Source organism: Alternaria triticimaculans, assembly GCF_023758025.1.
Source record: "Alternaria triticimaculans strain BMP 0046 chromosome Unknown scaffold_7, whole genome shotgun sequence".
Classification (NCBI taxonomy): domain Eukaryota; kingdom Fungi; phylum Ascomycota; class Dothideomycetes; order Pleosporales; family Pleosporaceae; genus Alternaria; species Alternaria triticimaculans.
The window spans coordinates 1055992-1066998 of NW_026055964.1; the positions used below are offsets into that span (position 1 = coordinate 1055992).

Consider the following 11007-nt stretch of genomic DNA (forward strand, 5'->3'; position numbering starts at 1 on the left):
AATACGTTGGCTCTGTGTAGAGACAGCTGGCTAGTGGCAGAACAAGCATTCCATCAGTGGAATCATTACACAATTCGTTAAATACATATATCGCTGAGAATGGTAACAGCTTTCTACACTTGCCCATCTCCGTCTTCTTGATCTGAGCCCGGCTTGTGGCCGTGCCCTTCAATGTCCTCCATGTCTTCATCCATACCGGGCCACAAGACCTTCTTCTGTAGCACACCTTTCACATTGAGTACCGCCACCCAGATCCACAGCATCACCAAAACAATGGTCATTGCGCTGCACACGCCCTTGATACCTGGACTGTCCAGTGCGTTGGCGATGTAGATGAGTGCGATGGTCATTCCAGCGTTAGGGAAGATGAATCCCCAATGATTCAAGGTGAAGTGTGACTCCTTAGCACTGATGACAATGCTGATGGTGGCGATGGCGGAGAACCAGAAGGAGATTAGCCATAAGAAGATTCCCACGATAACTCCGAAAGCCTTGAAAGCATCACCAACTGGGAAGGATGTGATACCCAGCAGATGTTCGGGGACGTGCTTCGGTGCCTGCATACCAAGCGAAATGCATGCGTTCGCAGTGTATGCAGCCGGACCAACAGCCACATACATGCCGGGGCGTTTGGGTATCTCGGGAAGATTGCTGTTAACCAAGCGCGTGAAGTAGAGGGTCAACATTAGGAACGCGATAGTCCAGCCCAAGCCCTGGAAGGTAACGCTGCCGACGAAGATGGCGAAGCCAGGCCCAGGTGGCTGGCTCTTCAACAGTGTACCACCCAGAACTCCAAGGACAAGGAAGGGGTATACCGGTAGGATCCAAGCGGGCATTGCGTCGGTAACAGGAAGCTCACGTCGATCGAAAATAACGTGGTATTGGAAAACGGCGACCAAGATGACGATGGCCGCGTATAACCAGAAGAGTATTTCCAATGTCTTGATGAGCCATGGTCCTGAAGATGGCACTCCGTACAGCTCGATACAGTAGATGATGAGTGCGATAGATACGAAAAATGCGCCGAAGAAGAAGCTTTCGTGTGGGTGGTGCAGACTGAGCTTAAGGGATCCACGGTTGTGGATGAAACGGTAGGTGATGCATGCGCTAAACGCAAGGAACAAAACGATATCCAAAATGAAGAAAATCTTCCCAATGGTCTTTAATCCGTGGAAGCTGTATGGCTGCTGCCCGAGAAGTGTCGCAATGGCGCCGGTCGACATAGTGCACTCAAACCACGACCAAGTAAAGTGATCTAAGCGCTTCTTCCATGGCAAATATGTGGGGTTGTAGTCTTCTCGTTGCGCGGGCCGGGGGCGCCGTTTGATGGGTCTGGCACGGGCACTCATGTTGTCGGTAGAGGAGGTGCCTGAAACCAATGAAGTCGTTGATTCGGGATGCGAGGATGATGGGCGCGACGGGGACATGGTGTCTTATCGACGACGGGGGATGACCGTTGACAGCGAAGCAAATCCCATATTGCTTGACGTCAATTTGGCATTTTCTTCGATGCGATTTGGCTCGATGCCAAGCGAGAAAGTCAAGGTGTCATGCCTTTTCCAAGCCTGCATCATCATGCCTGAGGCCGAGTTGGGTTTAGCGCGCGCTGATCTCAGCACAGGTCGAGCGAAGGAGGTCTTGCCGCCCGTCGATGCTTGAGCCTCACAGATCACCAGACGCAACTGTTACAGCCATCCTGGAACTTTTCACCATGCCAATATTGCCCATCCCCCGAACTTTACCATGTTTAGCGTCTATCCGCGTTCTGTGGAGCCCTGGGGACCTCCGCGGTGATGATGCATCTATGACGTCGCGGCTACAGCTAGTGCAGCATTCACGATCGCGACTCAGACCCATGCAAAGCCAACCCTTGGCCCTGGGCATTCATTGATTACCAGATTTTGAGATGTCGCTTTCTGATGTGTACGATAGCGCAAAGCGCGCTCTTTCTTCAGCTCCGCCAAACGACTCCTACCTTCGCTGGGATGCGCCGGGGGTGGAGACGCCAAAACCCAACGAAGATGAGACCGCTAAGAAGATTGGAGAGACGATGAACAGGATGCAGCAGCACAATTTCGATCAGCATCGACATGCTTTTCGAGCGATGCACGTCAAGACGCAGGGTATTGTCAAAGGCAAAATGACCGTGCTTCCGGACCTGCCGGCCCACCTACAACAAGGCCTATTCAAGACACCCGGCAAGATCTACGATGTCGCGGCACGATATGCTAATGAACCTGTCTTTCTTCAAGCAGACCAGCAGCCAGGGCCTCGCGGTTTGGGAATGCGAGTATTCGGTGTGCAGGGTGAGCAGCTCCAAAGCTCTGACCCTGAGGCCAGTACGCAGGATGTGTTTTTCAATAACGCTCCGTCGATCGAGTTGACCGATATCGATACTTGTCTTGAGATCATGGAACTGAGGGAGAAGTACTTTGACAGTCCCTTGAAGTTGGCCGCAGCGACAAAACTAAGGACAGATGCGATCAAGCAAAGTGCGCCTGGTAGGCTACGTGCTGTTTCTGGATGTTATTTGTCTTGACTCATTGCGCTAGGTATGCTCCCGAATACGAACATAATCAGCCACTCGTTCTACACTCAGAGTGCATTTCGTTTTGGCGAATGGTATGGCCACATGGCGCTCTTCCCAGTACTCGACGATATGAAGCAACGAGAGGAGAAAGTCAAAGGTAGTGACTCGCGAGAGGCACTTCGCGATTGGCTGTTGGAGTACTTTGCTGATAATGGCGCCAAATACGAGTTCAAAGTCCGTCTCGACAACGCCTAATTGTTGTCGCTTTTGCTGATGTCAAGTGCAGATTCAGCTCGGTACTTCACCTGCTCATCACCCGACCGAAGACGGCTCAGTGGTATGGGACGAAGCTACGGCGCCATATCAGACCATCGCAACAATTGAATTCCCGCCTCAAGATGCGTTGAGCGCCCAACGAAGAGTCTTTTGGGAGGACATGATGAAACTGAACCCATGGGATGGACTGGTGGCACATCAGCCACTGGGTAGTATCAACCGTTTGAGGAAAACGGTCTACGAGATGAGCAGGAAGAAGCGTGAAGCTGTGAACGCTACGCCAACCAAGGCGGTCAACAGTGTCAACGAGATACCATGAGCATCGTAAAATTAATATACACCAGTGTGACGAAGTCTTCAGCTCAGCTGAGCGGTGTCATTTCACTCTCGCGCAGTCCAGGCAAGAAGCTCTGCAACAGCCAACGTGTAACGCTCGTATATCCAACATCTCATTTTATACTTATGATACGAAGAAACCGATATGGTTTCACTTCCCCGGTCTTTCGTACTGGTACCCGCTATCCGGTCACTGCTACACGCCATTGTGTTTTAGCTTACCGTAATATACGAGCTGTCTTAGTGTACAAAGCCCATACACAACCGGCTGGTACGCCTCACGTAGCGTGAGTATGCCTCAGCTGACACCAATAAGCGTACCTCCAGACGTGGGACCATGTGATTGGTATCTGCATGCCGGCGCGCATCATTGGAGGCCGAAAATAGCTGGCCAATCATGGATGATCGCCACCAATACTCTAACGAAGAACTTCGTTTGCTGTCGGTTACTCGGTCGCACTGGTGTAATGATCCTCGTGGGATGTAGACAAAAGTAGCGAAAGAGTTGCTGCAGATACGAGGATCAGTCACGGTCACGCTGTGCATAAAGTATAGTAACAGTATAAGAGAGCTGTCACAGTTGTCCTCGCCTAACTGTCCACCTTTAATCTTAAACTCGGTCTTCAATCAGCAACACTCTTTAAAATGCTCTTTAACGCACTTACCCTTACTGCACTAGCTGCATGCGTTAATGCCGCCGGTCGCGCTATTATAACTAACCACTGCACCGATCTAATCTACCTCTAGTCTGTTGGCAGCAGCATAAGCGACTAGAACATTATCTACCCTAAATTATCGTACAGCGAGCCCTTTAGCACTAACTCTAAATTATAGAACAGAGAGAAGTGTAGAATGTATTAATTATTCTATGTATAAAAGAGTGTGCCTCTATTTATATAAGAAGAAGAAAGCGCTAGTAAGTACGCTAGTAAGTAAATTACGTAAAAGAATACCTAACTAATAGCCTCTCTAAATCTAAATAGAGAATAAATTAAATAAAAGAAAGAAAGAAAAAATAATTTGCTTAAAATAATATACTATAGAAAGAATAAGCTAAATAAGGCATAGGTACTACTAATATTATAAAAGAAGTTAAACTTATTATAAGGCCTAAAGTGTAGTAGATCTTTTAGAACTTAATAGTGTTAAGAGCCTTAGTTAATATATTAGCAGAGTTATCTTTACTATTAATCTACTAAATTATAATATCTTTATTACGTACGTAATTGCGTATAAAGTAATACTATATATTAATATACTTACTCTACTAGTAGAACTCTAGATTCTTAGTAAGCTTAATAGTAAACTTATTATTAATATAAATAAAAATAGAGTTAAAAGTAATACTAACTCTAAAATTATTAATAAAGTTATAAATTTAAATAGCTTCTTTAATAGCTTTACTAAGAGTAATATACTTAGCTTTATACGTAAAGAGTACTATAACCTTTTATAAGCCTAAAGACTAGAAGATAGAACCTCTAGTAAGTATAAAGATATAGCTAGTTATAGATTACTAGGTATCTAGGTATCTAGCCTAGTTAGCGTCTATATATCTATATAGACTAGGTTCTTACTTTATATATATAATACTAATCTAAGAGGTACTATTAATATATACGTAGGCCTATATAATACTATCTAAATAAGACTATATAGAATAGCTATTAAATTATCTATATAATAAGGCTGCGTAAGTAAGATTAACGCGCGTTATAGCTAGTAGATAGTTAAGAGAGCTAAACTTCTATAAATACGCCTTCTAAAAGTAAAGTAAAGAAGTAGTATTCTTATTATTAGCTAGTTTTACGTAGTAGTTATATAGCGTGCTTATAGTAGGTAGATTTATAAGCTTATACTACTCTAGTACGCGTTATATATATTTAGATTAGTAAATAGTAGTTATATTTAATTAGTAATTAATATACATACTAAGATATAAGGCGTTTAGTTCTAACATAATAGTAAATAACTTAGATAAGTTATCTTTAAAATAATTAATAATACGCTAGTATAGTATATAAATTTAAATATTATTTACGTAGATAGATATAATAAGTAACTTAGTATTATAGATATAGATATAAGAGTTATATAAGAAGATATAAAATTCTATTATAATAAGTTAGAAGGTAAGAGTCTTATACTAGCTATATAAAGACTAAATAAAGCTATATAAAGATTTTCTTAGTAGCTATACATAACTAGTAGGTAGAATAACTAGAGAAAAGAGTATATAGTAGACTATCTTATAAAGCGTAGTATTAAGAAAGGTAATAAAAATATCTATTTAATTACTTATCTATTCTAGTAGTATATAAATAGTAAGTAGTATATAAATAAACGTAAAACGTACTATTAGAGAGAACTTTTTAGTATAGTTAATTTCTTATTATTACTAAAAGCTGTAAGCTACTACTTATACCTTTAGTTTAGTAAGTTTATCTATAGAGATTAGTTTAGCTTTAAATATAAACTTAAAAGAGATAACTTTTATTCTTTTAGGTACTAGTATAACGTTATAGATATTCTTTAGAAGTAGATTATTAAGCTCTTTATAAGTTACCTTATACTATCTTATAGCCTATAGTAACGTTATAGCCTTTTTATAGGTTTTTAGTATATAAATTAATAAAGCTAAGATTATAGCTATTACTAGGTTAGTGTAAAGACTATAAAGATTAGCATTAAGATTCTTATTAATAGTAATAAGTGTATTATTAAGAGAAACTAAAGCAATGTCTTAAAGATTATTATCTAGTAGTTTTTTAGTAAACTTATTACTATTATCTTTGTTAATAGGCGCGTATATATAGCGTATTATACTCTATATTAGAGGAACCTATATATTAGAGTTATACTAAATTATCTATTCTTTCTTATTACTAATAAGATTATAAGTAGCTAGGTTCTTATATATAAAAATATTATTAGAGATTTTTTATATATAAGACTAGAAATTATTTACAAAATTTTTAGTTATATAGAAGTAGCATAGATACTTACTACGTTTACTAGTATAATCTCTATTAAAATAGTTATATTATATATATTTATATAGTAATAAGTAATCTAACGCTCTAGGTAGATAGGTAGCTATCTAAGTGCTATTATTATTACTAAAATAAGTATAAGCAAAGCTAGACTTAATGTAATTTAAATATAGTAAGGTAAGATTATACTATATCTATTTACTTAAACACTTAATGCACTTTCTATTACTAACGTTTTCTAGTAAGATATATAAATAGTTAGTATTCTTATATATATTATAAAAGTAGTTACTATTATATATAGTTACTAGTAGGTAACCTCTTTATTAATAGCGTAGCTATATTTAGTTTTAGCACGTATAGTAGCGTTAGTAAGATAGAAGTATAGTATAAACTTATACCTACACTAGTTTGTAGTTAAGGTAGTTATTAGTAGTAATATAAGAGTTATAAATAGAGCCTAGCGCTTCTTAAGTATAATGCTTTTTTTTCTAGTAAAGTGTATAGTAGTTACTAGCCTATATAATTTATTACAAAGTAGCTAAAATATATATAGTTTAGTACTTAACGTAATAGTTGTATTTAGAAGTTATAAAAGAAAGTGTAAACTTACACTATTTTCTATACTATAAACACAAGGCGCAGAGATATACTCTAGTATTACGTATTATACTATAATACTAACTATATCTCTTATTATTCTCTAAGTCTAGTTAGAAGTTAGAAATAATAGTATTATAGTTACTATTATAGCGCATAGTATGCTTATATAGTAATAGTATACGTGCTACTAGTACGTTTCTAGGTACGCCTACTCTATTTATTAAAACGTCTAGTAGTACCTTATTATAGTTACTATTATAGCGCGTAGTAGGCTTATATAGTAATAGCGTGCGTGCTACTAGCACGTCTTTAAGTACGTCTACTCTATTTATTAAAACGTCTAGTAGTGTTTCTAGTAATAACTAAGTAAAGTAGAGAGAAGTAGTAGGCTATAACTTAAAAGCTTATTTTTACTATACTTTATTATTTTAAGCTGTAAGAACAACGTCTTAGTCTGCTTAAGTTTATATATAATAGTTAACTTTTATTCTAGTTATATAATAACTATAGAGAAGATTAGAGTCTTCTAGATACTTATAATATAGACGTTAGTAATATATATATAGTCTATAGGCCTAGTCTAGAAGTACCTTCTATATAGTTAGAATAGAAAGAGAAGTATTATTCTAGTTAAGAGCGTCTTTTATAGTAGTTAGAGTAATTAGCGCATAAAGATTATTATAGTTAGAATTAGAGTTAGAGTTATCTATAATAGTAGGCGTAGAAACAGAATCTTATAGTAAACGCTAGTTAATATATTAGCTATAAGGCTGTAGATCTGCTATACTAGTAGTGTTATTAATATAAGTAATAGAGATCTATTTAACTTATCTAGTATTAGAGTTCTAGATATAGTAGATATTATTACTTAATATATAGAGAAAGTACGTAATATAAGCGTAAGAAGTATAAAGCTTTCTTAAAGTAACTACGTTGCGTAGCTTTAGTAATATAGTAATATATATATAAGCTCTTTATATACTAGCTTTAGATAAGTTAAGTTATCTTTAATATAGTACTTTATACAAAGTCTTAATATACTTAAGAGCTTTAAATAGAAAATTATTCTTCTTATAAACTACTTTAAGTAGTATATATATTTATAGACTCTTTAGAAGTATAGCGTTTTATAGTATTTTTTTAGTATAGTTAATAATAGCTATAGTTATAATAGAAGTAGAAGTAAAGTTCTAAATTATAGTAGCTACTTACTCTTACATAATATAATATAAGTGTTTAACTATACCTACTATATAGTAAGTATATAAAACGTAAAGTTCTATAGTAATACTATAGTTAGTGTAGTATACCTTAATTACGTTAGTAACAAACTTATTATTATAGCGTAGCTAATAGATAAATTTACTATACTTTATAATAAGACGTATAAGAAGTAAGATAAGTTTAGCGCTAATAGTGTTCTTTAAGCTAAATAGCTCTACCTATATAAAGTATATAGCGTTATTAATAAGAAAAAGAGTATACTTTTTACTATTTAAACTAAAGACTAGGTAAGATCTCTAAATATCTATAGTAACTAGCTTACTAAACTATTAATAGTGTTAGTTAGCTAAGTTACGTAAAATCTTATATAAAGCTTAGATAGTGTAGTATATAGAGTAGTTATCTTTAAGCTTAGCCTTAATTTAAGTATTAGTAATAGTTATTTCTATACTTATCTAGGTAAGTTATTATATACTTTCTAAACTAAAATAGCTAAAGTAGTAGTACTTAGCCTAAACTAGATTATTAAAATTAACTATAGTAGTAATAATAGGCTAAGAAGATAGTTACTTAATAGAGAGAACGTAGATATTAATATAAAAATTATAAGGCGTATAGATAACTTTAGCCTTAGTATCTTTCTTATACACCTTTATATAATCTTTAGTAGTAATTATAATAAAACTAAGTTCTAAATTAGCTAAGAAGAAAATAAAGAGAAAGTTATACTATACTTAGAGCGCGTAGCGTACGTTATAAAGCTAAAGTATAATAATCTTACTTTAGAAGTTTATAACTATTATTTTAATAGTTCTTGTTCTAGTAATATTAAGTTACGTACCTTATTTATACGCGTCTATAGTTTCTATATAAAGTGTAAGTTTAGTAAATAAAAAGTAGTTATTAGTAATATATTAGAAGGCTCTACTATTATAGATCTAGTAGTAAGTAGTTAGAGTTAAGTATATAGTTATAAGTGTAACTAATAATATATTAGAACTATAGATACTATCTAAACTATTCTTATATAGGCTACTTAAAAGAGCTCTTTATACTTCTAAGTAAATGCTTTTACACTTCTAGATAGTATTAGTAAGTACTAGATAAGTAAAGTAAAAGTATATATAGTTTAGGTCTATAGTAGAGTTAAAGTTAGTATTAAAGTTAGTAACTACTATAATAATATAGTTCTAGTTACTACTAAAGTTAGTAAAGGCGCAGAGAGTAAGAGCTATAGTAGGTTTAGCCTTAATCTTAGTAGCGCGTTCTTTAGCGTTATACTTATTCTTAGTATATCTAAGCTTTTTATAGAATATATACTTAGAAGTGTCTAGCTTACCTACGTAATAATAGATATTAATAGTATATCTACTATAACTATAGTAATTATAGTTAATATAAAGTAAATCTTATTTACTAGCCTTACTAAACTAGCTAGTCTTAGTCTTATTCTTAGAAGTAGTATTCTTAGAATAATTCTTAGAATAATTCTTAAACTTATTATTCTTATTAGCTTACTAATAAGCGCTATTGTTATTAGCGTAGTTAAGTAGAAGTAACTAAAATTTCTTAAAGTTATTAGCGCTTACCTTCTTACTAAAGTGCGTAAGACGCTAGTATTAGATAAATAAGTTATAGAGATAAAGTAAAGTAGTAAGAATCTTAGTAATAAGCTATAAGTGCGTAAGAGTACTATTAGTGTTCTAGATATTATTATAAATATTCTTAAACTTAGTAAGAAAAGAGCGTATAGCTATAATATTATTAAGCTTAATATAGTTTAACTTAATAAGAGAGCGCTTAAACTATATCTTATTATTAGATTTATTATTATTAATAATAGAGGCTATTACTAATAAAAGTAACTCTAGATTACTAATTTTCTTCTATATCTAGAGTTCTATAGTAGCTTAGAGAAGTGTAAACGCAGAGTAATATAACTTTTTATACTCTTTATACTTCTAAAAGTAGAAGTTATAGTATATTAGTTAAGACTATAGGTCTAGCCTAAATAAGTTACTTTAAGTAGTAATCTTAGAGTTAGTAGTCTAATAAGTGTAACAAAAAGAGGTAAAATCTAGCGTAGTAGATTTAGTAACTATAGCTAAGTTATTCTTATAGAGATACGTATATCTATTAAAACTTATAATAAGACTAAATGCCTTAGCCTACTCTAAGTAGTTCTTAAAGCTAGATAGTTTAGTAAAGTTCTTGCTTAAGGTAGTAGTAGTGTTAATAAGCGTACTTATAATAATATAGTGTATTAAGAGTAGGTAAAGATATAGAGTGTAAAGTAGGTATTTTCTTAGATAAGGTATAGTGTAGTTAAATAACTATAACTATAGTTAGTTGCGTAATATAAAGCGTAAGTATAGTAATCTAGTAAGCTAGATTACGCGTAGTTACGTAGAAGCTTATAACCTATAGAATAGAGAGAAGTGTAAAATGTATTAATTATTTTATATATAAAGAAGTGTGCCTTTATTTATATAGAGAGAAGAAAGCGCTAGTAAGTACGCTAGTAAGTAAATTACGTAAGAGAATGCCTAACTAACACAAATCTAGTGGCATCGCTCTTAAGATCTCCTCTATTAACGGCGGAATCTCTAAGCCTAACGTTAGCTAGACTATCTTCGCCTATAATCTCGACGTTAACTAGGTCTGGTACGATATGAGCGACATCTTTGGTGATGGCTTTTCCGGCAAGTCCTTGACACTTAAGCTAACGGATGCTACCTGCGAAAGCATTGTATGGGCTTTAGGCGAGCCACCCGCGGGTAGTCAGATTAAGGTCTGTGGGGCTGAGACGGACTTGGAGCTGACATTTTGCACGCCGCCGCCGCCGTCTTAGTGCTTGCCCGCTTGGTCTCCTTGCGGGACAAATGCGCCTCTGGGTGAGACGAGGGTATGCTGCACGCATTGCATTGGCAATTATCACTGTGTACAGGCTCTAGGTTCTTAAGTAAATGTGTTTTAATGGCGAAGCGGACAAGAGTGGTTTAAAAGCTCGGCATTCGTTCTTTACTGAGGAGAAGGGGCTATCGA

At 35.1% G+C, this 11007-nt stretch overlaps 1 protein-coding gene across 1 annotated transcript; it reads left to right on the plus strand.

The window, feature by feature from the left end:
• Positions 1-1906: 1906 nt before the first annotated feature.
• On the plus strand, positions 1907-3125 carry J4E78_005722 (uncharacterized protein; the record flags this gene model as incomplete). Its single annotated transcript, XM_049366338.1, has 3 exons — positions 1907-2501; positions 2553-2764; positions 2817-3125. The coding sequence occupies 3 exons, from the start codon at positions 1907-1909 to the stop codon at positions 3123-3125; spliced, it is 1116 nt and encodes a 371-aa protein (XP_049222064.1).
• Between the last annotated feature and the right edge of the window lie 7882 nt (positions 3126-11007).